We start from the raw sequence: 26,499 nt of genomic DNA, 5'->3' as shown, positions 1-26,499 counted from the left end.
TAAGATAAAGTTAGATCCTAAGATACTAAGTTAAAGTCAGATCCTCTCCCTCTTCTTTTTTTTTTTTTTAAAGATTTTATTTATTTATTTGATAGAGAGAGATCACAAGCAGGCAGAGAGGCAGGCAGAGAGAGAGAGGAGGAAGCAGGCTCCCTGCTGAGCAGAGAGCCCGATGCGGGACTCGATCCCAGGACCCTGAGATCATGACCTGAGCCGAAGGCAGCGGCTTAACCCACTGAGCCACCCAGGCGCCCCTCCTCTCCCTCTTCTGATCAAAACCCTGCCATAGCTCTCATTTACTTGGGAAAACCCAACCTCCTGTAGTGACCTCAAGGCCCAAAGGACCTGTCTTCTTACCCTCTTCGATCTCAGCTCCTACTGCTCTCCCGTCACCTGTTCAGCTGCACCAAATCCTGCTCACCACCCCAGGGTCTTTGCACTTGTTGCCCCTCCTTGTTGCAGAGATTGGCACAGGTGGAGCCCTCTCTTCTATAGGTCATGACTCCAGTGTCAGTGGAATCTTGTCCAGATGCCCTGTCACTCCTACTTCTCTTCTAGCTGTAGCTACTGTAGCTACTGCACTTACTGTCTAAATACTATCTGTTTTCCTTATTTTCGTAGTCTATTGTCTGTCTCTTCACTAGAACATAAGCTCCCAGGGCAGAGGTTCTGGTCAGTTTTGTTCATGGAATCTGCAGAGCCAGGAGTAGCGGCTAGCACATAGTAGGAGATACTTGTTACATGAATGAATGGTGGACAGACGGGGTTCCTGTTCTCAGGAAGCCTGCATTCCAGAGCGGAGGGTCTGCCAGAGTGGGGGGAGCTACAGAACCTGGGGGTCACAAGTCACCGGGATCCCTCCTCTCCAAGGCTGTCACTGCGGGATTGCATTGTCACCAGTCCTGAGCAGCACGTTTTTTAACAGGAGTTAACTGCTTACTAATTAACAGCTGGAACCATTAATTGGCTATTTGTTAGAGCCTGAATTAATAAACTAGTCTTTCGGCGGGGTCATAACTCTCCTTGGCTTTCATCCCCTCCCACCCCAGTCAGCCTTCACCCCACCTGACCAGAAAGTGTTTGCCCTAAGATTGAATCGATACCTGCCACTGTATGATTTTCAGAGATAATTTCCCTAGCAAGCCACGACACCACTCCCGTAGACTTACTCTCCCTCTCTCTCCCTCTCTCTCCCTCTCTTCTCTACTCCCAGATTCTGAGTTCCCTCAGGCAGGAGATGGGGGAGCTTTCTTATAAGGAGCTCTCACAACAAAAGCCCTCAGCTGCCCTGCCTAGCCAAGGTCTGGGGTTCCCGGGTTCCCTGGCGTGTCACACCCACCCCCTCATCAGCAGCTAGCTCCTGAACCGTCTTGGAGGCCAAAGGTTGGGCTTTCTCAGGGACAAAAGAATAGGGCTTTTCTTAGAGTATCTTGGGTGGAAGCCAGGAGTTGGCAATCAGGTGCTAATCACCGAGTCTCCAGGCAGCCCAGCCTCAGTCAGCTTCAGGTTTAGGGGTCTAGAGCTCATGTGTCACCCCCCCCCCACAAAACAGCTCAATTTGAATGCCAGTGAATTGTTCTGTGTGTGTGAAAAGAATAGGAAACACTTCTTGTGAAAACATTTACAGGCACCCAGGTCCTTACGTTTCCTCAGGATAGAATAGTGGGAAAAAACAAGGTCAAGGAGACAAGCTACCTAGGTCAAAGCCATTTAGGAACTATGTAAGTCACTAAATTATTCTATGTTATCCTATGAGAATAACAGTCCCATCTCCCATAGTTGTTATGAGGATTAGTTATTCACACGAAGGGCTTAGAACAGTACCTGGCCTGTGGGATCAGCTGTTACTATTATTCTTACGTCTCACAACCACTCTGTGGGATAGGGATCCTACTCACTTTACAGCTAGGGAAACGGAGGCCTAGAAAGATTACAAGTGGAACATAGAACTGATGGCTTCCAAGTCTAGTGCTTTTTTCTTTCTCCCTGGTTGCCTCTCCTTGTCAGACCCAGGGCTGTGTCAGAGGCAGCAGGCCGGGCACACTTGGGGTAGGAGATGGCTGAATTTACAGGCAACACAAACAGGCTGTCAAGGTACTTAAATTGCATACAGTAAGCTGCAGAGTAGTCACAAGTGAATTTTCTACAGCGAATGTTCAATCCCAGCCTGGCTCCCCCCTCCTCCTGTTCTCTCCCTGACCACGAGTCTTCTCTCTCCTTCAAGCCAGTGTATGTGTTCAAACTCCAGATTACATCAGCTGAGTCAGTGGGGTTCCCTGTCCCTCAGTAAAACAACCCAAAGCCAAAGAGGAGTGATTAACTGCTGTTTGGGGGGCTGGACCAGCTGACTGGAAAACAGGAAGGCAGTCTCCTCTGGCTTGGACCTGTGCTCCTTCAGTTCAGAATGGGCAAAGCCAAGGAGAGCAGGAATCATTGTGATCACTCCCTGAGAGCTTCCTGGAGGCAGTGACGATTTCTAGGAATTTTTGAACCGTGGGAAGAAGATAACAATAAAAGAAAATAGTCATCACCATACCCTCCATTGGTGCCATTTCCTTTTTAGAATGGGTGGGGGAGGTAGGTGGGAAGTGGCCTCAAAGCTCTGTAGCCCGGTGGAGCAGAAAATGGAATTTTCTCCTCCAGGTAATGGTTGTGGGGTGGGGAGTAGAAAGGCTGGCTGCACTGAGGGTATCCTGGGTCTGTGGTATCTGGCCTACGATGGGCATCATTCATCCATTTATTTAACAAATCTCCAACTAGCATCTGTTGGATGCCCGGCACTAAATCGGATCGCCTTATTCAGCCTTGAATCCACAGGAAAGGAAGGAGAAAAAGGGGGGAGGGGATGAAGAAGGAGCAATCAGTTGGAGGTGGGCTGGCGAATAAGATTCTTCAGCTGTTTTCGGACTTCCCAGGATGGACAGAAAGGGAACCGAGAAGGTGTCAAAGGATGGCACCCCCCCCACCACTACCATGAAGGCCTGTCATTTCTCCCAACACCTCCCACTGCTGCCTGGGAGGAGGCACCGAGCAGGAAATGGGCCTGGGATGGGGTGGGTTTTATTATTTTTTTTTAAAAATTTCTTTTAATTTACATGTTGAAAATGAAATATTTTTTGGTGTAAGTTCTTTGAGTTTTGGCAAACGCATAGTGTCGTGGAACCACCATCACAGCACAGATACTGAACAGTTCCGGGGAGTGGGGGAAGCAGGGTTAATAATCTCCTCGCTTGTTAGCCGCAGCGGTTGCCCGCGATCCCACGGGCCGCCCTAATACAGTCCTTGCGCACAAGCCGAGATAAATAACAGCGACAGGTGGAGCAGGTGAGATTAGCAGGACCGGGGTTGGGGGACGCGATCCGAGGCGCAGGGGAGGCAGCCCGCCTGGCTTCCCAGCCTACGCCCCCTCCCCGCTGGCCTTTGGGAGGAGAGCCCTCTCAACCCTGCTCCAGGAGAGTCAGGGTGAGGTAGCGGAGTTCCGGAGTGCCTGACCTCCGCTGCTGGAACCCGCCGCTGGGCTTGGCTGCCGGAAGAGAGTGCGCCCCTGGGGCGCTTGGGGGCGCCTGAGGTCCTAAGGACGGGCAGGATGGGGGGCAGAGAGAGGGGCGAGCCGGGGAGAATGTGGGTGGCCTAGGGGGGAGATCCGGCAGCAGGGTCCTGCGGACAAACCTGTTGGCAACCTGTGGGCCGAGGCAAGGGCAGGAGCTGTAAGCGCGGGCTCTCCGCCCCCGGCTCCGCCAGCTGCGGTGGCGGTGGCCCCCACGCCCTGCGCTGGGAGAGGCTGAGGCTGCCTGGAAAGGGGCGGGGGCTCGGCCGGCGGCGGAGGGACTCCGGGGCCGCGCTTACAGCCCTGCAGACCAACAGCAGGCGGCCGGCTCACGCGCCTGCAGGACCCCAGAAGACGCGGGCCCGTGGCCTTTCCCTCCGACCCCCGCTTCAGTTCCGACCACCAAAAGTGCAAAACATTTACAAAGTGTGCAGTGCCCCGCAGGCTTCGGTCCCCGGGGCGAACGGCCGAGCTTGCCCCGAGAGCATACTGGAATCGGTGCACCCGGCTCAGCAGCCAATCTGGGTGTGCAAGGGCGGGCGAAGAGCGAGCGTGCGATCGCGCGGCTGCAGAGCCCGCGCCGAAACCCACGTCCCTCCGCCACTGTCCTCGGGATAGATGGATCCATTTCTGCTTTCTGACATTTTCCTGCCGGGGGGGTGGGGTGGGGGGGCGGAGAGAGGGAGAGAAGGGGGAGGGGCAGAGAGAGAGAGAGAGAGAGAGAGAAGAAAGCAGGCAGTCTGCTTCCCCCAGCCCTGTTTTGTTTTCTCTAATTGGTCCTGGGGGAGGCGAGGAAATTGGACAGAGGCTGGGCCGGGCGAGCTGGGCTGCCTTTAATTGGCTCCCTTTTTTAACTGGAGGGGAATCAAACAGGAGAGCGAGCGACAAAGGGTGGGAGAGCGAGAGACCGAACGCGGAGACGCGAGGAGGAGGGAGGAGGGAGGGAGGGAGGCGGGGGGAGCGCGGAATGAAAAGCTCCGAGGGGGGAAAAAGCAGCACAGCGAAGCCCAAGTTGCCGAGCGAACGGAGCGCTCCCGCGGCCCCGAGCCCAGCGGCCGCCGCGCCCGGGAGCCCGGCCCGGCCCCGCCCGCTCGGGGCCCCCGCCGGCCGAGGCCGCCGGGCGGGGGCGGGGACGACCAACTTGGGGCGCGGCGCAGCCCCGCTCTCCGGAGAGCATCGAGCCCGGGAGCGCCACGGCCGCGGCCAGACGGCGGGAGCTAAGCTCGGCGAGCGGAGGCGGCGAGCGGCGCCCGCGCCGCAGCCCCGGCCTCGCGGAGAGCGCGAGTATTTTTCAAACGACTCAAACTTTCCTCCTTTCCCCGCTTTCTGGGGTCTCTCTTGGCTGGAATTGCTCTCCTGATTCCCGCGGGGCGCCGGGGCGCGATTCCTCCCCAGGCTCCCTCGGTGGCTCGGTTAACTTCCCGGACCTGGGGACCCGTGGCTCTCGCCCCTCGGCCGAACCCAGCCAGCGCTGCTCCCCCGCTCAGGAGGGCCGGGGCCGGGGCTCCTTCGCCTCCGGGAGGGCGCCCAACCTGGCCCCCCTGGGTCGGTCTTCTGAGACCCCAGCACCCGCCACAGGACTGGAGACAGCGGATTAACCCCGAACGAAGCCCCGGCCTTCCAGTCCCCGCTCCGCGGAGGGGCGTCCCCTGGGCGGGGAAACGACAAGTTTGTCAGTCGTCGGTGGCCTGTTGGATCGAAGAGTCCCCGCCGCCGCAGAGGGGTTCCTGGCGCCCAGCACACGGAGAAGACAGCCCTGGGGACCCGGGGCGGATCGGCCGCCGGGCTCCTCGGGCCGGGGCGCTGGCTGCTGAGCCGGGCCCGCCAAGGCACCCGGGGCCGGGCCAGCGCCCCCTGCGTCCCCACGCGGGCAGCGGCCCCGCGGGAGGAGAAACCCGGGTCGCCGCCGCCGCCGCCACCGCCGCCTCCTCAGTCTCCTGGTCTCCGTTGCCGCCGCCGCCCCCTCCGTCACCTCTCGGGGGAAGGGGGGACGCAGGGGGCATCGCGGGGCCCCGGCGGATGCGCCCCCCGCCACCTCTCGGGTTGCGCCGCCTCGCGGGGATGAAGCACCGGCCGTGAAGATGGAGGTGACCTGCCTTCTACTTCTGGCGCTGATCCCCTTCCACTGCCGGGGACAAGGAGTCTACGGTAAGAGCCCGCGTCCCGCTCTAAGCGGGCTTAGCACCGCGCGGAAACTTTGCAAGAAGCGCAAAGTGCGCGCTGCCGGGGTTTGGTGGGGACCCTGGCTCGGACTCTGGAGTGGATGCCCGGGTCCCCGCCCTTCTCTGGGCGTGAGATCGAGCTAGCTGTTTCGGAGCACGGAGACGGGTCGTTGGGTCTGGCGTGAAGCCGGGGATGCCAGGGGGAGGTGGCCACTTCCCCAAACCTTGCCAGGGGCAGGAGTGACTCGGAACCCTTGAGAGCACCCAGTCGGCTCGGGAGATCCCACCAGACCCCAAACCCGGGCCTGGGGCAGCGACTTGCACGGAAACCTAGTCCTACCCTGGCTCGGCCTCCGGAGTAGAAGCCAAGCGATGCAAGATCCGGAGTTGTGTACGGCTGGCGGGTGAGCTGGCTGCCGGCACCGCGGCTGGGCGGCGGGCTCGCCTTCCCGGCTCTCGCTGAGGCTTCGCTTCTTTTAACTCGCTTCTTGACGGCAGGAGCGGATGCCAGCATCCCCTGGATTGGGCGCCTAAAACCCCGGCATCCGTTTTCAAATCTAGCCTGAGCCAGTTCTTTCTGTCCCCGGTTCCCAGCTACAAAACCCCAGCCCCACCTTCCTTCTCCCCGAGCGCACACACGGACACATTCAGCCACCGTCCCCGGGAAACGCAAACACGGCACGCACCGATCCGGCTACGTGTTCAAACTCTGCCTCCTGCCACGCAGCCCTGCTCCTGCGTCCCTACGCCCCCATTGTCCGGCGCTTAGGGGACTCCGGCTGGGTGTCCCTTCTCCTGTCTCTCCAGAGAGTGTTCCCTGGGGAAAGGTCCCGAGAGCGGGCATCATCTGTTCACGATGACCCAAGAGCTCTTCCCTCTCAGGAACCCCTCCCTCTGAGTTCTAGCAGCCTTCAGTACCTTGACCTTATACACAAAAAAAGTCCGCCTCGGGGCTCAGTGGCCCTTAGTTTGCCTTCTCCTGACTGCAGGGTGTCCATGTGGGTCACTTTGTAATCCTGCGTAGCTGGGTTGGGGAGAGGTCCCTGTTCCTCTTCCCCAGGGCCTGATTGTTCTTTAGATCAGGGAAGAGTTTGACCTGTTCTGTGGGCGTGGAGGCAGAGGCATTGTCCCCCCAGCTGCCCCCCCATCACGCCCCCCCCCACAGATGCCAGCCTCAGATGCTGATGCTAAATGCTCCCTTCTGGGGGTGCCTGGCCCTGCTGTGCCTCCCAGAGGCAGGGGTGTCCTGAGGGGTGTCTAGGAGGTGATGTGCTCCCTGCCCTGCAAGGTTAGCGGCCTTGGGCTTAATTCCCTGGGGAGGCAGGCCCAGGCATCTGGCCAAATTCTGCTTCTTAATTAGTTTGTGTGTCTCTTACTGCCTGGCCCTTTACAGAGGCCAGAAGAGGGAAGGGGGAGGAGGAGCGAAGTGGGGACTGGAAGGGGGGATTGTAGGGAGGAGGCCACTGAGCTGGTGCCAGAGGCCTCCCCAAGGCAAAGGAAGACACCTGGGACTTGGGGGGGGGCAGGGGTCCTCTATCTTCTTTCTTCCCAAGGGTTCCTCATAGCCTCATTGCCTCAAGAGCTGACCTAAGGAGAGATGTCACTGAGGCCTTTGCCTCCTGCTCCCCACACCCCAGGGGCTCTGAGAGTGACAGAGACCACTATACCCTGCTTTCTATCCTCTACCAAGTGCCCTTGGGCGATCCTCCCTCCAAGTGCCCTTGGGCAATCAGGCCAATCTATCTCCTGGCCATCCCTCTCCTCCATCCCCTCCAGCATCCAGCCTTCTCCAGGGCTGCACAGGGCCGGTGTTGAGGAAGCTCCTGTGAGCCTAGCCTGGAAACCCTAGCAATGAGCATGGGGAGGGGGAGGGATGGGAGGCATAGGGTTGGTGGTGTCTGCAGGCCCTGTTTTCAGAGGCCCTGGGGTGAGGATTTAGCCTTTGGTTTATCTGCCCCCTATTTTCTGTAGTTTCTCCTCCCTCATGTGCCTGAGTCTCCCTTTTCGTTGCTGTCCACTCGGAACAAATCAAGGTGAGCTGGGTGTACTGGGGCCAACCCTGGGTCTTGGGGTGACAGTGCTTTTGGGGTGTTGGCTCCGGAGAAGCTTGGGGCCTCAGGGGAATTGCAGAGTGGAGGTCTGTCTTCGTTGAGGTCGATGGAGAGAGGTGAGGATCTAGTGTGAGAAGGAAGATGGCAAGAGGCTGCTGAGTTCTTTGTGATGCTAGCAGCTTTGGCCAGACTCAGCGGGGGGAACTATTGTAGGCCCTTAGTTCTTCTGCCCCCCCAATTTCTCTCTCTGTCCAAAGCAGATGAAGCAACCCGAGGAAGAGTAGAGTGTGGGGTGAGGAGTGATCACTTGTGTCCCTCATTGTATCCTGGCATCCAACATGGCACTGGGCACGCGGAGAAGCTGGGCAAACATTTGCTGCAGGAATGAAGGGCCGTGGTTGGGGGGAGGTTGAGGAAATGATTTTTGAAATTCTTTCCCCCCAAGAAGTCAGTCTAGGATGTTTTCCAGCAGGGTAGTGGGACACATTCTGAGGGTCTCTGCTTAGGAAGAGTCCCAGAGCCCTAGGGTGGCAGCCTAGGGGGCCTCAGGGAGAAGAGAAAAGAAGCCGATAGCCCGGGAGCACAAGAAAAGGCACCAAAAAACGCAGTGTGTCCTGGGGAGCGCTTGTGTGGCTGAAGGAGGACCAGATTAACAGGGAAGCTGAACAGCTAAACTGAGGAGCAGGAGGAAGAACAGGAGGACGTGGAGGGCAAAGCCGGCAGGATCTAGCCTGGGCTGTGGGTCTCTGTTGAGGCTGGCAGGAGGCCAGTACCCAGAGCCCTATACTCCGCTTCCCGCTGAGGGTCCTCTTGCTGGCCCTGAGCTCTGCTGTTGGGCTGGGGAGGTGTGCTCAGTCTGGCCAGGTGGCTTCCCTTCTTCTTTGGGGCGCAGATGCTCTAGCAGCCACATACTGGACCAGATGGTCCATTTGGAGCCGATCCTCTCGTCCCTCCCTGCCTCCCAATCTCCTGGCTCCGTGGTGGATCCTGTAATTTGTTTTCTGGCTCGTGAGGGTGTTGGGCTGGCCCCAGAGGCCTACTTCTGGGGCAGAGTCAGTCACCAGGTGATGGAGGAGGAGTCCCCAGCATGTGGATAGCATCGGAAATCACCCTCTCCTCCATCCCAGCTTCCTTTCCTCACCTAGCTGCCGGACTTCTAGCCAGGGCAGGTCGGTGGGATTCCTCTCTCTTACAGAAACACAACAAACCCCTGGATTATTTAATATTCAGGACTAGGAATTGACATTATCCTTAAGACAGGTTGTTTGCAACTTACTGGTGGAAGTCAAAATATTTCACCAAAGGTGTCATCAGAAACTACTATCCTATGCTAATTTTTGTGGGAACATGAAGACAGATGTTGAATAATTTGACAAGAGCAACATAGCTTACAGAATTATCACCAAGTCAGGTTTTTTCCCCCTCTTCTGAGGGGTGCACAGAAGGAATTTCAGGAAGTGGGTCTCCCAGTGCCATCTTCTGGGTGTTGATCTGGGTGTGGGCACTCGGGATTTTTTTTTTTACTAGAGTTTCTGCCACGTGCCTTGAGATTGGCTGTCCGTATCTAACTCTCCCCCTGGAGAAGGCATGGCATTGGAAAATTTTGTTAGGGTTAACAGAAGTCTTGGAGTTTTCTAAATGTCCTCAAGAAGGTTCAAACCTCTGTTCTTCTTCCTTCCCAGTTATAGAAATTGCATGAGCAGAGACGGGGGCCTTGTGCCCACAAAAGGGGCTGGTTTGTTTGCCTTGCTAGCACTGTCTCCCCGCCCCCCTCCCTCTCCCCCTTCACCCAATGAAGTCGTTGCTGCCTGCTGAGCCAGCTGGAGGGCTCTGCAGGAGCTGGCTGGAGGGCCCCACTTCAGGTCAAGATTGGCATGATGTCCCATTCTACCCTGCAGGCTGAGAATCTGTGTTTCCTGGTGTGGTGGGGGCTCTGGTGAGGGGGTGGTTAGAGAGGACGCTATTACCCAGGAAACCACTCCTGAGAGGGTATGCTGGGGCCATGCCAAGGGCCCACCTGTAATTGGCCAGGCTTGGCTGTGAGTTGCTGGGGCAGGGTGGCAAAGCCTCATTTAGAGCCTGGTATGAGCTCTGCTTTGCTAGAACAGGGAGGAACAGGGGGGGTGGGGTGAGGGGGTGCTCCGGAGGGCGAATGGAGGGAGCTAATCACAGCCGCCAAGGCCCAGCAAATGAATGATGCAGGAAATCAATATCTGGGGGCGGGAGTGGAAATCCGGGCAGTGGTAGCAGCCCTGGCTTCTCCAGCTGCCCGGGAGGCTTGGGTGGGCCTGGGAGGAGTGGGACAGGCTGAAGTGTGGAGGACCTCTCTTGGCCAACTCCCTGCCTTCCCCCCATGACTACTCTAGGTCCCACTCCACCCCCCACCCCAGCCCACCCCTCACCTGCCTTCTATCTCCATGTTGGGTCAGTAGATGCCCCTGCAACACAGGGGGTTTGGGAGGTAAGACCTCAGGTCTCTTGGTCCTGGCAGAGCCTTGCCCTGCCCCCTACCATCCTCTGGACATCAGAGCCCAACTCGCTCCAGGTGCAGGGGAGTTTGTGCAGCAGCCTGGGGACGCTGCCCTCTGCGGCTGGCACTGCCACTCCAGATGTGGCCAGCAGGGGGAGGGCTTGGCCACCACATTGCCTTTCTGGGGCTCCCTGGGCCTCAAGCCTCCCAGTGGGATGAGAGTCCCATTTCCTCAGCTTGGGGTTCATGGGGGGTCCCTAGGGCATTCTGAAGATCTGGACCCCCTACACTTCCACCTCCACCCAGTGTCCCACGGCACTTGGCTGTGGCCAAAGCCACACTTTCTGCACCCTCTGCCACAGGAGAGCTCTGTGGAGGGGCTCAGCTCGGCGGGACCCTGCCCAGGTGGGGCTTTGTGCTGAGCAGGGACCGTTGTCCTTGCAGAGCTGCCTCTTTGTGAAGCTGGGGTGTGGCCCCTGTTCTTCGTCTTCCTCCCCTTTTTAGAAGACTCTGCTTTGAAGACACACCTCTTCCCGTGGCGGGAGCTGGGTATAAAGGACGGGAAGGCATTTCATTGCTGATACGGGAGGCGAGAGCAATGCTCCACACAGAGGAATCCTTTTTAAACAATGACATCTCTTTCCCCCAAGTCAAAGAGTAACATGTAACAATCAGAGAATATATACAATTATAAGGAAGTAAAACTCGAAGCCCCGCCATGCATCTGGTGATGGTTCTTCTAGGCAGCCTTTTGTGCAAGGACTCAGACTCGGTTTTAACAACAATCAGTCCCTTATAGGCGTGTAAATGCCGTCTGCCTTCCTCACTGTTTCCATGCCGCTGCCTCCTTTGATTCCCGTAAAGTTCTGAGAGGTCAGTACAGCAGGTCCTCTTGTCCCTATTTAAGAGCAGAGGAAATGGAGGCTCCAAGACTTTAAGTGACCTGCTCAAGGTTAGCCAGCTGGTAAGAAGTGGCTCTGAGACTCCATCCCAGGGGACCCTGTGATTTGGTGATAGGAAAAAGGGAGGTTCTGCCCTCAAGGAGAAGGGGAGGGAGTTACATACAAGATGGTTCCTGATGATCTTGGCTAAGGGCAGTTGAAGAACTGGGAGTTCAAAGGGGAAGGAAGTTGCTCGCAAGGCCTCGTGAAGGGGGCATTTGAACTGGCTTGGCAAACAGAAGTAAGGGCTGAGAAGGACACTGCAGGCGGAGGGCTCGTTGTGGCAAAGGCATATGGAGGATAAAGACCCTGGTGTGTGTGGGGAGTAGTGAGTCACTCCTTTGGGCTGGAGCAGAGACTGAAAAGGAATGGGCAGTTAGAGCTGGAACAGCGAAGGAATGATAATAACAACCCCTCGTGTTTCCTGCCCAGGCTGAGATCACAAATGTGTATTGTCTTTAATCCTCACCACCACCTCGTGAGTGAGTCATCATCAGCCCCTTTTACCAAAAAGTAAACTGAGGACTCAGGAAGATGAAGTCGCTGGTCCAAGTGGCAGAGCTGGGCTCAAACCCAGAGCTGAATCAGAGCCTGTGCTTGGGTGGAGTAGGCTGGAATCCTGGGTATGTGGGAGAAGCTGCTGCCAGGAAGGTCTTGAGCAGAGAAATGGGCTGAGGTGCGCCGGCCCTCAGGCCGTTGAGCAGCTAGCTGTGTGTGTACTGAAGAGGATATGACCAGGAGGAGGGCAACTGGCCAGGAGGTCCTGCCGTTGTCCGGGGAAACCATAGGGAGAACTTGATCCGGGTGGTGGTGGGGAGGAAGGGCAGGAGGGAGTGGGTACAAGGACTGGGGTATCATGTGATTGAAAGCTCTGGATGGAACATTTGAGATGTCTGGCGGGAGAAGCAAGCTCTTAGTCTCTGAGTGTTTGCATTCAAACCGAGGAGAGACAAACAGTAAACAAGGAACAAGTCTATAATGCATCGTATGGTGATGGGCTAGGTGGAAAAGGGAAAAGGAGCCAAGGGGACAAGGAGTGGTCAACTGCAGTTCAAGTTGAAATACAGTGGCTGGGAGGCCTCCTGAACAGACATCTGAAGAGGCTGAGGGAGGAGGAGGCCCAGTGGGTGTCTGCAGGATGTATATTCCAGGAGGGGAAGAGCCAGGGTGAAGACTGTGGAGTGGAAGCATGCCTGGCCTGTTTAGCAGCAAGGAGGCGTCCTGGATGGCTGGAGCCCAGTGAGCCATGGGGAGACCAGAAGGACAGAGTTAGGGGGTTAGTGGGGCCAGATTGTCGGCAATCTTGTAGGCTATGCAAGGATGTTGGCTTGTATTCTGAGAGATGAGGGGAGCCATAGGAGGGTTTTGAGCAGGAGAGGGACATGAACTGACACCTTTTAGAATCCCTCTGGCTGCCCTGGAGAGAATAGATGTAGGGGGTTGGGAGTGGGGGAAGGGATCCTCTTAGAGATTGTTGAAAAAGCAAGAAATGAAATGATACAATCATTAACTTCCACAAGTGCTTCTGGAAGAGCATAGGCAAGATCTGGGGCTGAAGATGGCCCTGGCACCATGGCGGTGAGGTACAGCAAAGGCCGTGGGAGTCAGGCAAGTCTGTGGCAAGGGGGTGACGTAGTTAAGAGCTGGGACTTCTGGGTAAGAAACCAGGTGGGAACCCCAGCTCTGCCCTGCATTGGCCATGAGAGCCCGAGAAGTTACCTCAGCTGTCTAAGGCATGGCTTTTCTGCTTGTCGTATAGAGACAGCCGAACCCACTGCGTGGGTTTGTGATAAGCAGGCAGTGAGACAGCCTGGGAGGCCCCGAGAGCCGCGCTCGGCTCTCAGCCAGGCCCCAGTGCATCGTTTTCTTTTAACGACAATGCCAGTGCAGTTTTGAACTTCATGGGATCCCGGTGTGGGATGTTTGGAAGAGATGCTGGTGGGGTAAATAGACCTAAGGGTTCATGCTCAGGTGAGAGGGAGGTTTGCACATCTGGTTTTCTGTGCACAGAACCATGTGGGCCAAAATCGTGAATGGACTGAAACCACCAGGGCGGAGAGCGCGGAGTGAGGGGCACTGGGCTGAGACCAGCACCCTGGGGTGTGGGAGGCCTGAGAAGAAACAGAGTGGGTAGCATCAGGGAGGTAGGAGGAGACCCAAGAGGGGTCAGGGACTGGAAAGTGAGAGGGGATGGAGTCGGTGGGAGCCGAGGTGGAGGAGGAGAGCGAGCAAGGGCCATCTGGGGACTGGGGGTTTGGCAGCTAGGCAGCTGCAGCCGTGAGCAGGGCTCCCTGAGATCCAGCAGGACTCCTCTGGGGACTTTATGAAAACACAGATGCTGATTCAGTGGATCCGGGGCTAGGTGGAGAGTCTGCGTGTCTAACCAGCTCCTGCATGCTGCCCATGCCACTGGTCCACGTTGCTCTTTGAATACCAAAGTCACCCAGGAGAGACTCTGGATTCAAATGGCTTGGGTTGGAGGGCCGAGTAGGTAACATGTTGCCTGGGTGGGACTCTGGCCCAGGAGCTTCGCCTCTGAGCCTCAGTTTCCCTCTCTGGAAGGCTGGTTCGGGCATGCTGGCCTCTTGGGATTACAGAGTAGCCCGACAGTAATCACCTTCTGTAAGATCTCAGGCGAACTCTGGGGACTCTGTTTCCCGAGAGCAGAGGGGGTGGCAGGCAGATGGTAGGGGAGCCCCAGGAGTGGGTGGCGTGTGGAAACGGGAGGTGCAGGCTGCGCTTTTGAGAATGTGGCAGGCTAGGGAGGGCCTGCACAGCAGTGTCTGCTCCCCAGACCCGGTCTTCTGCCTTCAGGAAGCTGGGGCTGCAGGGGCGGGTGAGCCCCATCGGTGGGCAGTGACTTGGGCAAGTAGGAGGGTGCTGCTTGGCCAGCTTTGCAAATTCCACCCCAGGCTCTTGTTGGTTCCTTTCCAGCACCAGAAAGTCAGCTGAAATAGACGTTGATTATCTGGAGGGTTGGAAGTTGTGTAGAGAGGTGGTTCTCAACCGCAGGGGCATGTCAGAACCACCTGGAGAGCTTTTCCAACGACAGATGCCTGGCTCCACCCCCAGACCTCCCGAATCAGAGACTCTGCAGGTGGCATCAAGGCAGCTGCGGTTGTAAAGAGCTCTCTGTTTGATTCTTGGGCACAGTTGGTGTAGACCAGGCATCCGAATGTGTCAGGCCCAAACAGATGTCTTCTTCCCTTGGGCTTTCTGAGGGCATTTCTGGGTTTTTCAGGTCACCGCCCAAGCTTTGTTTTTGTCAAGCTCATCTGGACCCTGGGGTCTTTAAAAACAACAACAACAACAACAACAAACACCCATGCTAGTTATTTTGTAAATGATGAGCAGGGAGGCTTTCTAGTTTAATGGTTCTACCTGGCAAGTCCAGGTCACTGGGCTTGAGAGACCGGCCCCTCCCCCTGCTTAAAACCGGGGGATTTCCAATCCTGAGCCTCGAGAGCCAGAAAGACACTGCCCCAGAAACTGTTTTCATTGATTTTCAGTAGGTAAATTCTGTTACCATTTTGAAATGTTGCCCTGTTGTTTATCCTCTTCTCTTTTTGGTTTAGAGAAAATGAAAATTTCAAAGCTGGACCACATCACGGCCATTCAGTGTAAACCAAGCAAATATTAGATTATCTGCTAGGTGTCTGGATGGGTGGTGGGTGCTGAGGCTGCAGAGGTGAAGGTCACCTGCCTCCAAGGAGCTCACAGGGAGACGGGAGAATGTAGTCTTTTCCAAAGTCCTCATTTTCTAGGTGCAGAAGCTTGAGTGACTTGTCCAAGGCTGTGCATTTAGTACGTAGTGGAGTAAGGATTTGAATTCAAGCCTGCTTCGTGCCAACCCTAGTGTCAGCCTGCTTTCCCACGTGTGAGGTTCCTGAGGGCAGTATCTGGTCATTTTTTTGTTCCCTAACCTGTGTTGTGGAAGACGGGTTGGCTGATGGGAACAGCGTGAGGACCTTTGGTCCTATATCAGATAAACATCACATTCTGTTGCCAGAAACAAGACCCGACTACAGAGCCTCCAACAAATGAAAGTTGACCTTCTTAAGTCGAGAGGTAGGCTCTCCATGACTGCTATGGTGACTCCTTGGTCACTAGAGATCCAGACTCCTTCCATCTTATTCCTCTGCTCTCCTTCTTAAGAGTGGTACTTTTCAAACTCTGCCACATGTTAGAATTATCCGGTGAGTGTTTAAAAATCCCAATGCCTATGTCATACCTCATACCAGTTAAATCAGAATGTCTGGGAGTGAGAACCAGGCATCAGCATATAAATGTATTTTTAAAGAACTCCAGCCATAGAGCGTTTTTTGCCTCATTGTTGCCAAAGGGCTGCTGGGGCTTAGCCATCACGACACATTCCAGGCAGGAGGAAGGGAGAAATATTTAAAAGGGTGGACCTACCTGGTGAGTCATCTTCTGTTAAATAACTTTTCCAGGAGCCCCCTCCCAATGACTTCTGCATACATCTCATTGGTTAGTTTCAGCTGCAAGGGAGGCTGAGAAATGTAGACTTTTAGAAGGGCACATTCTCACTCCAGAAAACATGAGGTTTGGTTAGAAGGGGAGAATGGATATTGGGTAGGTAATGAATAGTCTTTACCACAAATCCCCACCTCAGGGCCAGTTGGCATTTCTTGAAATGAGAAAGGATTTAGACGGATGTGAACGCTGCTGTCACCCTTCCCGGCCAGCCTGGCTCAGGTGGGGTGGGCAGCTCTGGCTGCTCTGAGGTTGCCCAGAAGGATCCTCAGAGAAGACCGAGAGGCACAGGAAAGAGACAGACATTCATGAGGGGTCCTGCTTCCCATCCGCTCATTGTTCCCTCCCCCCCCCCCACCATTCAGGCTTGCCCGAGTTTGTTCATTTCTGCTGCTTGATACCCCTTTCCACTAGCAGGTGGTTTCTTTGAGTCATAGCCACAGAAGAGCTCTGAGAATCTTTCTGATTTTTAGACCAGAAACTGGGGGTCCATACTGAAAGCTGGGGACTGTACTAGAGAAATGACAATCTAGCTCATCTTCCTGTCAGATTCACTCCCACCGGAGACCAGTCTACCACACTGCTGTTTGCTCAGTGTCTTTCTGGTCCTTTTTTCTGGGAACTTCTCATTGTCTGACCTTGTTTCAACTTGCCATAACATAATCTCTAACAGAAAGATTCAGGAGCTGAGGCCTCTGAGCTGACCTTGAACATCTGTTTGGCCCTGAGATTTTTCCCATATGTGATTCTTAAGACACCAGGAGGGTAGACGTAGGGAGCTGGATTCCGGTGGCCTCATGTACCTATGTCTGGTTCTAGGGTTTCAGTGAAATGTGGGGAGACCTTGGGGGAAGTCACTTTAACTCCCAGTAAAATACATAGGCTCACAAGGCACGCTGGAGGTGTCAAGGCCTGACTTCCCTGTCCTTTCTGGAATAAGGCCACAGGGTAGACAGAGGGAAAGCTATGAGATGGGGACATAGTAAGGTGTGAGCTCTGCTTCCATCCAGTGACCTTAAGTGACCCAGAAGCATATCTTTGAGATTCAGTGTAGGAAGAAACTGAGACCAGTGAGGGTAAGGGGCTTGTCGAGGTCACATAGCAATTAGGTGTCAAGGGACTCTATAGCTAGATCTTTTTATTTTTTTTTTTAAATAAAATATTTTATTTATTTGACAGACAGAGATCACAACCAGGCAGAGAGGCAGGCAGAGAGAGAGGAGGAAGCAGGCTCCCCGCTGAGCCGAGAGCCTGATGCCGGGCTCTATCCCAGGACCCTGAAATCATGACCTGAGCCGAAGGCAGAGGCTTTAACCCACTGAGCCACCCAGGCGCCCCTCCATAGCTAGATCTTGCTTGTTCTCCAGTATCACCTTTCTAGGTTCAGGAGAAGCCAGGACATGTCCACATGGCATTTATAAGCTCTTCTATAGCCACACCTTTATAATCTCCCCCCACCCCGCACTCCTCTCTGAACCCTTTGTCTATTCCCAGGCCTTTTTGTATCTGAACTATAGGATCCGGGGCTTGGTCTGTGCTCAGGACTCTGGCTTAGATGTTGGAAGCCCTTAATGGAAATCTCAAGGAGGCCCCTCTTTGTGGGGAGAAGAGGCAGCTGGCTTGGCAGTGTGAACTGGAAGTTGCTGCCAGGCCCCACCAGGTCCAGCATCTCTGTCATACTGTCTAAGGCCCACCTTAGAGTTATTAACAAGCAGAAACACGGACACTGTTACCAGAAGGTCACTCTGGGAATACCTGGCAGCACTCAGGCCTTTTGCCAGTGGCCTAGGTCAGTTGATGAGATGCGTTGGATCTTGAAGTGTTGGTACTCAGGCAAGGAAGTTTCCAAGAAAGTAACGGGTCGTGGCTGGGGGCCATGGTCAGTTATGTGATGTTTGTGGGTGTGATTGTTAAGCAATATGAGGGCTCTGGATCATGGCCATGTGAGAGATCTAATAGTGGACATCATGGTGATCAGAATGGGCTTGGACTCACAGTCTTCGTTTGGGTTCTCCAGCAGCAGACCTTGGGATGAGAAGCCCAATGAGGCCATTTATTTGACAGGTGAGCCTGGAAATCTCTGGCGGGGAAATGGAGATGTAAGACAGGGAAACAAAGGGAACCCTGAAAAGGTGCGTGGTCAAGCCAGTCAACACCATGTCCCATTGTGGACACCCGGGACCCCGTAAACACCCTGGAGTTCTCCCACCACGGTGAGGGAGCTGGGGCACATATACACCAGCTCCTGTTGTCAGCTGAGGGCTATTCTGGGGGTATAAATTTCCTGGTACTTATAGCCCAGTCCACATGCAGTATAAGCTCTATTGACCGGAGACAGCCTCAGGCAGAGAGAAGCAGCTTCTGGCCAGTGTGCAATCAAGTGGGTGGGGGTGGGGGTGGCACAGGGGTGGCAGGCACCACCGACAGCTTGTGCTATATCCCGCCTAAGCCATCCACCTTGCTTTTCTAGACCCAGCCTGTTTGGCTGAGCTCTTTGTTCTAAGGTCTTGTCTTCTGTGTAAGCCCTGACTCCGGGCTGCAAAGTCTCCCTGTGGCCATCAGATCTGTGAACTGCTCATTTACTTCCTTGGATTCTGTGACCAGAGCCCCAGCACATCAACTTCCCCAAGACCTTCCCAATAGAACCCAGGCTCTCCCTGAGGGATGGAGGGGGCCTTGGCCTTGGGAAGGGTGGGGTTGGGGGATCACTGAGGACAGACTTGGAGTCTATGGGTCTTTCAGGCATTGCTATGAGAGGCCTGATCTTTAGCTCCCCAACTGCTGAATTCAAAGCTAAGAAAAAGGTGGGGACAACCTCCGAGACTAGCTCTCTGCAGGCAGAATGCCATGTGGTTGTAATAGGGTTGATAGCATTCTGTTCACTTCCTTCTCCAGGAACAAAACCTCCTCCTATGGGCAATGACTAGGCTAGCCTGCACCCTTGAATGTCCCTGGGCCGTATGGATCCACATCAACGCACCTTAGTCTGTTGTGAATTTTTGTGTCGGTTCGTTACCTACCTGAGATGAATTAATCCATCAAATATTTATTGAGTGCCTCCTATGTGCCAGACACTGTTCTAGGTGCTGAAGATACAGCAGAGAGCGAGACAAAGAGATGATAGAGAATTACTGACTCCTAGAGTCAGAGCCAGCAGGCGTCTTAGGGCAGATCTAATCATTTGTTGGGAGAGAAACCTGAAGCCAAGAAGGGGCAAGAGAAATCTTCAGGCCACACGGCAAATAGGGAGCCCTGCTTAGAATCATGGAAGGTCAGAGATAATGAGCTAAGAGGTCAGCTGTCCCTAACTGGTCAGTTTTCAGAGGCAGAAACCAGTGGCCAGAGGCAGGGACACGCCAAGCTACTAGCATTACTCTTGTTTGCCAGTGAATGCATCCTTCTTTCCTACGTCTCTCCCAAGCGAGATCTGGGCTCTGATTTACTGAGGGGAGTGTGTGCACATGTGTATGTGTGTGTGTGTGTGTGGGGGGGCTTCACGTGGGCTAGGGCAGCCAGCTGGACACATGAGTGGTTTTCTCGTGATCAAGCCATCCCACCTCCTTCTGGGGCGTTCATAGGCTGCAGTGGGCTCTCCCCTCCCCTCTCGCCTCCCCTAGTTCCCCCAGACGGGCACTGCCCGCTGTCACAGTGGCCTCGGGCAGTGCCAGGGGGGGTTCTGTCCTGAGTGTCTGACTCATTTCCTTATTTTCTCAGGGGCTGAAGGAGCAGGGGCTGTGAGGCTGTCCAGGGCCTGGGTGGGCTGCCTCCCTCCCAGTCTCCTCCCCCTCCTTCTGGGGGAGCTGGGGCAAGTGTCAGGAGTGGCTCTAGAGAGCCAGACTGAGAGGCAAAAGGAGGTGATGGGGTGGGAGTTCTGGTGATCAGTGTGTGTGTGTATGTGTGTGTGTGTGCGTGTAGGACCATTGACAACGTGATAAGCTGCTCCCACTGGGTACCTCGATAAGAGCTGGAACACCCCCCCCATTCTCTCTATACTGTGCATGTGTACTCCGTTTGTATTTTTTTGTGTACCCATAAATATACGAGGGTGTGGGCGCCTGGGTGGCTCAGTAGGTTAAAGCCTCTGCCTTCGGCTCAGGTTATGATCTCAGGGTCCTGGGATCGAGGCCTGCATCGGGCTCTCTGCTCAGCAGGGAGCCTGCTTCCCTCTCTCTCTCTCTGCCTGCCTCTCTGTCTACTTGTGATCTCTCTGTCAAATAAATAAATAAAATCTTAAAAAAAAAAAATTAAAAAAAAAATATACGAGGGTGTACCCATGCTGAAGGAGTGTGAATGCATGGTTATGTATCCAAGAACCTGCCCCCCTCTGCACAGGGGGCCAAGTGTGTTACCTGTGGGGAGACTGCAGATCTGTTTGGGGGACCTTCTCTGGGTCCACCTTTATCCCCCTGCCACTCTGGGCAGCCCTTGGTTCCCAGGCGGGGGACAGAAATGGTTATCCAGCACCCTGGGCCGTCAGCCCAGTGCTTATGTCCAGCCTGGGTTATGGCTGTGCCCCCCAACCCCCACTTCTAGGAGACCTGAAGTGGGGGCCAGGGGCAGGCTGAGGCTGGCCTGGAGCTCCTGGCTAATTTTCCCCGGCCTCCATCGATCCAGCAGCTTCTCCTGAGTCTATTAGCAGTCGGCGAGTGAAAATATCCCCCATTGCGAGCCCTGACCTGAGACAGGGAGGAATCCATAGCAATTTGTTCAAACAGAGGAAAGCGTTTCCCTCTGATTTGTATTCCAATTTATTCTAGGCAGGAAGGGGGTCAGGGTGGTGGGGGGTGAACCCTGGCTCACCAGAGCTTGGGCCCAGGCCGGTCTCCCTCGGCCCCCCATGCCAGCCGGGGTGGCAGCTGGTGCTCCCCATGGTTCCTGGGGTGGGGGTTGAGGAGGGGAGGGTGGGCCCCAGCAGGGGGACGGGAAGAGAGGCCCGCCAGCCTTCCCAGCAGGCCCGGCTTGGCTGGAGAGCTCAGTTGTGGATTTGGTTTTCACAAAATACAAAGCCGCCTGCTCGGAGCCTCTCTCCCGGGCACTGGGGCCTGTGCCAGGCGTGCGCTCACCCACTGCGCCCGTGCCAGGATGGGGGCTGGGCTGGGCTGGGCCCACGGACAGTGGCCCCAGCTGGGCTGAGTGGCAGGAGGGTCTATTCTTCCCCCGAAGCCCTCCCCAGCCGGCCTTGCAGAAGCATAGCTGCTCAGGCTCAGAGGGGAGCTGACACTTTGGAAAAGCTGCCTTGTGGCGAGCCCCCCATCCCAGGAGCCCCAAGTGCATCTTCCTGGTACCGTGTTCAGGCTCTGTTCCTGGTCTGAGCAAATGGGGGGCTCACCGTTCTCCGATCCACCATGCTCCGAACTCTCTGAGCGCTTACAATAATGACAGCTCTGACTGACCTTCATTAAGGACTTATATTTGCTGGGCACTGGACTAGTGCTATAAAGTATCCAGTCCTTGCAGGGTCCAGGCTTCTTTGGGTGCCTCGGTTTCCCCACACTTCCAGATCCTTCTGCCACCTCCCTCACCCCCCTCTGCTCTATCTTTCTCACTTCCTCCTGAGAATCACTTCTCCCTTCTACCTGAGGGTGGCCCTGGTGATGGAGGGTCTCAGGACTGACGCCTCTGCATCTTTCCAGAGGTACCGCGTGAACAGGCTAGCTCCCTTTTTTCCAGGTAGCTCCCTTTGGCCCCACCTCACCCTCACCTCCAGGGTGCAGGCCTCTGAAGAGGTGACGCCATGGCAACGGGAGAGGAGGATTCTGGGAAGGGTCAGCCGATGGTCCTACAGCTACCCACCCCCCTCCCCTGTTTCCTTCTTTTTTTGCACTGGTGCCCGCAGGAAGGGGAGTAACCAAAGACGTTCTTCACACCCAGGTGTCAGTGACTAGCAGCTCTGAGGTCAGCTGTCGCACATGATTTGCCGGGCTCCATGACACCACCAAGGTCTAATTTCAGAAGCCAGCAACTAAATATATCAAAGTGGATGAATAATCATTTCTCCCAGGTGGGAGTATATGGCATGAAGGAGTAGAGGCTTCTGACACAGATCTGGGTTCAGGTTCTGCCTCAGCCACTCCCTGGCTGTGTGATCTCGGGCAGGTTAGGCTCTGTGCCTCACGCACAAGCTTCCCCCGGGCACAAGATGGAGGTCTCAGCGTCTTCCTGAGGGCGCTGTGGTGAAGAGGCAGTGGGAGTGCATGGAAAGCCATTCTTAGCACGGGGCCTGGCACACGGGGAGTCAGTATCCAGAGGTGGCCCAGCTAAGTGAGTGATACCTGGGCCTGGCCTGGCTGGGGGAGCTAGTGAGTCACAGAGGCTGCCACCAAGGAAGCAGCACGTGGGGCTCTAGGTACCGGCATGTGACACATTATTAGGGGAAAAAGGGAGCAAGACCAAGACCCTGGCCCAGGAGAAAGGATGGCAGAATTCCAGACCTCCTGCCATCTTCCTCCCGGGGAAATTTATAGCCAGAACATTCCCTGTGAGCCACTTGGCTGGTTGGGAGACAGGTGTGTTTTGCACCCAGGCCTTTGCTGCACCCCTGCCTCTCCCAGACCTCATTTTCGTCCTAAGGGGCAGCCCCCCACCCACACCTCCTCAGCCCCCAGGAGCTTCCTAAGGGCAATGACTTTTTTGTCTCTGGCTGTGATTGAATTCTGGTCCTATTGGCTTCTTCCCTCCCCAAGTCCTTCACCTTTCTCCCTGACCTCTGGGTTCCAAATCATTTACAAGTTGTTCGGGGGAGGCTCAGCTTATAATCAGGTCCTACAGTACATGCTGCTTATGTGATTTCTAAAGTTTTAGCCAAAAAAGGAGTGAAACCCTTCAGTGATAGAGAAAAAAAAAATTATGAGGATACTTAACAGGAGGGCAGGTATTGCATTTCTTGATTTATAAATGTACCCAGTGCTAAAGAAAAGATGTTCCCCAACTTGATGCTTCCTACACTGACTCTTGGAAAGAAAAGACTATCTTTTTCAGGGATTTAACATGCTTTCCCTCCCAGAGGTATTTGCCTTTTGAAAGGGACACAGAAAAAGAATGAATAAGTGACTGTTTAATATGCAGGGTGTTGATGAGTGTTATGAAGAACCCACAAAGCAGGGAAAGGGATTGAAAGTGGTGGAAGTGGGGCAGGCGTGCTGTCTGAAATAGGGTGGTCCAGGAAGGTCTCCCTCAAAACGCAGCTGAAGGAAGTAAGGGAGTGAGTTCTGGAAATATGGGGCAGAATAATGCGGCAGCAGGGGCTGCAAGTGCAAAGGCCCTGAGGTAGCAGTGGGCTTGGTCTGCTTGAAGAACAACAGAGAGAGCAGTGCGACCACAGTGCTGGGGACAGTAAAACCGAACATAAGATGGGGATGGGAGCAAATGACAGGGGGTGTGACAGCCTATTAAAAAAGTGTTGGCTTTGATTCTGCTTGAGATGGGAGACACCGTAGGGTTTTGAGCAGAGGAAGGACAGGGCCTGACGAAGTGTTGTAAAGGGATTTATCTGGTTTCTGGTGGAGAAAAGACTGTACTGGGCAAGGGAGGAAGCAGGGTGTTTCTCTCAGGAGGCTGCTGTAGAAATCCAGGCAGAAGATGGTGATGGCTAAAAGTGGGGTTGTATCACAGGGGTCGGATTGGGGATCAGTTTTGAAGGCAGCTCAGAGGGCTTGCTGGTGGCTTGGGTGTGGGGTGTGGGAGAAGGAGAGAAGCCAAGGAGGGTTGTTTCCGGCTGATGGCAGGGGATAGTGTCTTCACTAATGAAGATGGGGGTGAGGAATGGCTCTTGGACCGTGGGGTGCTGCAGGGGCGGGTGGGGTGGTGACTGCTGTCCTCCTGAGGTCACTGGATGCGGAGAGCGGCAGAGAGCGAATCAGGCCCTTACACCTCAGCTCCCTGATTTTTTTAAACCTCAGAGCTAATCCTCCTGCTGCCTCCTGAGCTGAGTGGGGGGGTGAAAGCCGGTCTGGGGGAACCATGGGGAAGTAGCTTCAAGACGTTTCATGCAGTCAGGTTGTGGTACCTTTAATTCCACCCCACAGCTAGGTGGGATGAGGCCCCAAAACCCACATATGCCTTGGGGGTGGGGCCCCTGGGGGCTCTCTAGAAACTCTGTCCTCCCCTCCCTGCTCTTCAGTCCGGGGGAGTCTAACGCCCCACCTGCTCTCAAGCCACAGGATTGATTTTGCTTTCAGGGTTGTTATTATTACCCACTTAAACAACCTCATAAGAAAAAAAAGGAACCCAATGAGCATCAAACATTAACTGTTCATTCTAAATTCCCTGCTCATACCTGTCAATACATTTTTACATAGCGGTAAACAGTTGTCAGTTCTGCGCTGTTGGCCGACTTTATCTCCTGCACACGTCTTGAGGTATTGACTGAGCCCTCAGCCTTGTCACTTTAATGGCTGCAGGGTACCTCCTGCGTCGACCCCCTGGGGTTTGGTCACCATTTCTCTGATGCGGACAGTCTGGGCAGATGCCAGTTTCTCCGGCTTCTAAATAGCTTGGCTGTGAATATCCTTATGTGAATTCCTTTTTCCTTTTAAATTATTTCCTTGGGGCCTATTCCCCAAAGTGAGATTGCCTAATAGGTCATAGGATAGGAACAGTTTTATGGTCTCATTTCGCCCTGCCGGGTCGTGTTACAAAAAGTTGGAGCTGGCTTTGCACATAGCCCAGCCACAGTGGATTTAATCCTCTGAATTTATTTCCCTGGGTTTAATAGGTGTGTTATGGCTTGTTTCTTAGATTCTAGTTTGCCTCCTGAAACCATGTTTGGGTCTCTCGGCACCTAATAAGCACCTGATCTGAGCAGAACTTTACAGTTTTATGTGGAGCTTTCTGATATGTCCTCTCAGTGAGGCACTATGAGCGTCATATCGTTGGCCTCTCTTTTATAGGGCAGAATGGGAGTTTGCTCATGTTAAGTGCTGGAGTGAGGCCTCTAACCAGTTCTTACAGGTTTGGTTAGAAAGGATTCCTGCCCACCTGCCACTGTCCCATTCTGTCTGTGGGCCAAGGGTCCCCACAGAGGGATCCACAAAGAGCCCCTAAAGCCCCACCTGAGCCCCAGTTCAGTGTCCTTAGTCTTGTCATCTCTCCTCAGTGCCCACAGCCAGCTGGGGCCAGGCCCCCGCCAGTGGCCTCTGCTTCCAGGTTGGGTCTTATCTGTATGGGGCTTGGAGGAAGCCACTGGGTTTGGGGGTCAGGTGGGGCTTTGGGGGCTCTTTGCTTCAGCAAAGCCATGATGCTTTCCATTCCCCGGCCTAGGACTAGCCCAAGCTCTACGTTCTGGGTTGGGGGCCTAGACCTAGCTGGTTTTATTCTGCTCCCTTTGAACCATACTTCATGACTATCTCCTAGGCAGTGGGCACTTGTGCTTGGTGGATTCCGTTCATACTGTGTTTAACTCTCAAAATAGGGAGCGCATTTATACCCATTTTATAGTCAGGAAACTGAGGCTCTAGACCAGAGAGTTAAAAGACTTGCCCCAGGCCACAGAGCAATTGCTGCAACTTCCTGGATGAGAACCCCATGCCCAGGCTGTGTCTACACCAGACCCGTGCCTCCCATGGCTTTGGGTCCATAGTTATGCTTTAGTGTGGGCAGGTTTGATCATATCAGTGTCTAGGGCAGCTGCCAGAGTGCAGGGCCAAGGGAATGGCAGTGATGGGGTCCCCAGGACTGGCAGAGCTTGGTGGGGCTGGGTAGATGGGACCCAAGCAGGAAAATCTACATGAGCGACCCCATATCCGTGGGCCTCATATGCCTCATATCCCTTAGCCAGGCAGGCTCAGGTCCTGCCTTCTAGAAGCAATTCTCTGCCATGATGATGATAGCCTCTCTCTCCCCCCGTCATCCTGTATGTTCCCTTGGGGAGACCTTTCCTTCCTGCGATAATTCTTCTGTTCTGGTCTCTCAAGATTACAGCTTGTGGTGTTCCCCCTCAAAGTAGACCTCTGCATCCAGTGTTACATTTTCTTCTTGCAGGCTCTTTGAACCGGTTCCCACAGGGTCCCGGGCTATCTTATCAAATGGAAAAGGGACTCGAATTTACAAAGTACCTACTGAGATACCAGTCCTTGTGTTATGTGCCTGATGTGAGCGATCTCATTTAATTCTCATAACCCAGAAGTTATTTCCACTATTGCCCGAGATGTCTATTTTCTCCATTTGCCGATTGAGGAAACTGAGGCTTCAGGAGGCTGAATGACTAGCCCAACAGTAGGGAAATGAGCAGTAGAGTCCTATCCCCTGCGCCTCGTCCCACACCATCTGGGCTGCCCGTCAGGCTTACACATACAGCTTCCGGTCAAGCAGTGCCAGATTTAGGGCGTGTGCCTCTCCTTGGTCTTCCCTGAGTGTCCCGCCTGCACTGGTTAGAGCTGCCCTCACCATTGAGAGTTTTGATCCTGGTCTTCTGTGACTAAGGGAGAAAGTCCCTTATAACTTCTCCCAGGGCACCTCAAAGTCCCCATGTAGGGGAATTTCCTGGTGGTTTGTCCCAACATCCAGAGTTCCATTAGTGGGGTGCCCATTAGACTTCTACTAATCCATAGACAAGGAAGAGTCTGCGTATCACCTGGCACTCTCAAACACTGTGTGCCTTCTGATGAGGTCAGATGTGGGTGCGAGGGTGTTGGGCATTCCCTGGGCCTGGGCAATGGACTGGCCACCACTGCTGGCAGAGAAAGCTTGTCAAGAGGGTCAGGCTCTGCCCAAAATGTTGGGCTCTGCAAACTGTACTAGGCTCTGCAAACAGTACTAGGCTCTGCAAACAGTATCTGTTCCTGCAAATTGGAGCAGGCTCTGCAGACAGTAGCAGGCCTTGCCTGTTTTTATGTTC

At 54.6% G+C, this 26,499-nt stretch overlaps 1 protein-coding gene across 1 annotated transcript in view; it reads left to right on the top strand.

The window, feature by feature from the left end:
* Positions 1 to 4,708: 4,708 nt before the first annotated feature.
* Positions 4,709 to 26,499, top strand: part of MDGA1 (MAM domain containing glycosylphosphatidylinositol anchor 1) — a 57,206-nt gene continuing 35,415 nt past the window's right edge. The window contains exon 1 of the mRNA XM_044250362.1: positions 4,709 to 5,695. Coding sequence (XP_044106297.1) covers positions 5,629 to 5,695 — 67 coding nt within the window. The 5' untranslated portion in view covers positions 4,709 to 5,628. The remainder of the gene's footprint in view (positions 5,696 to 26,499) is intronic.

Source organism: Neovison vison, chromosome 1 (genome assembly GCF_020171115.1).
Source record: "Neovison vison isolate M4711 chromosome 1, ASM_NN_V1, whole genome shotgun sequence".
Classification (NCBI taxonomy): domain Eukaryota; kingdom Metazoa; phylum Chordata; class Mammalia; order Carnivora; family Mustelidae; genus Neogale; species Neogale vison.
Note: the sequence above shows the minus strand (reverse complement) of the source record. Positions and strands in the feature narration are given on the sequence as shown.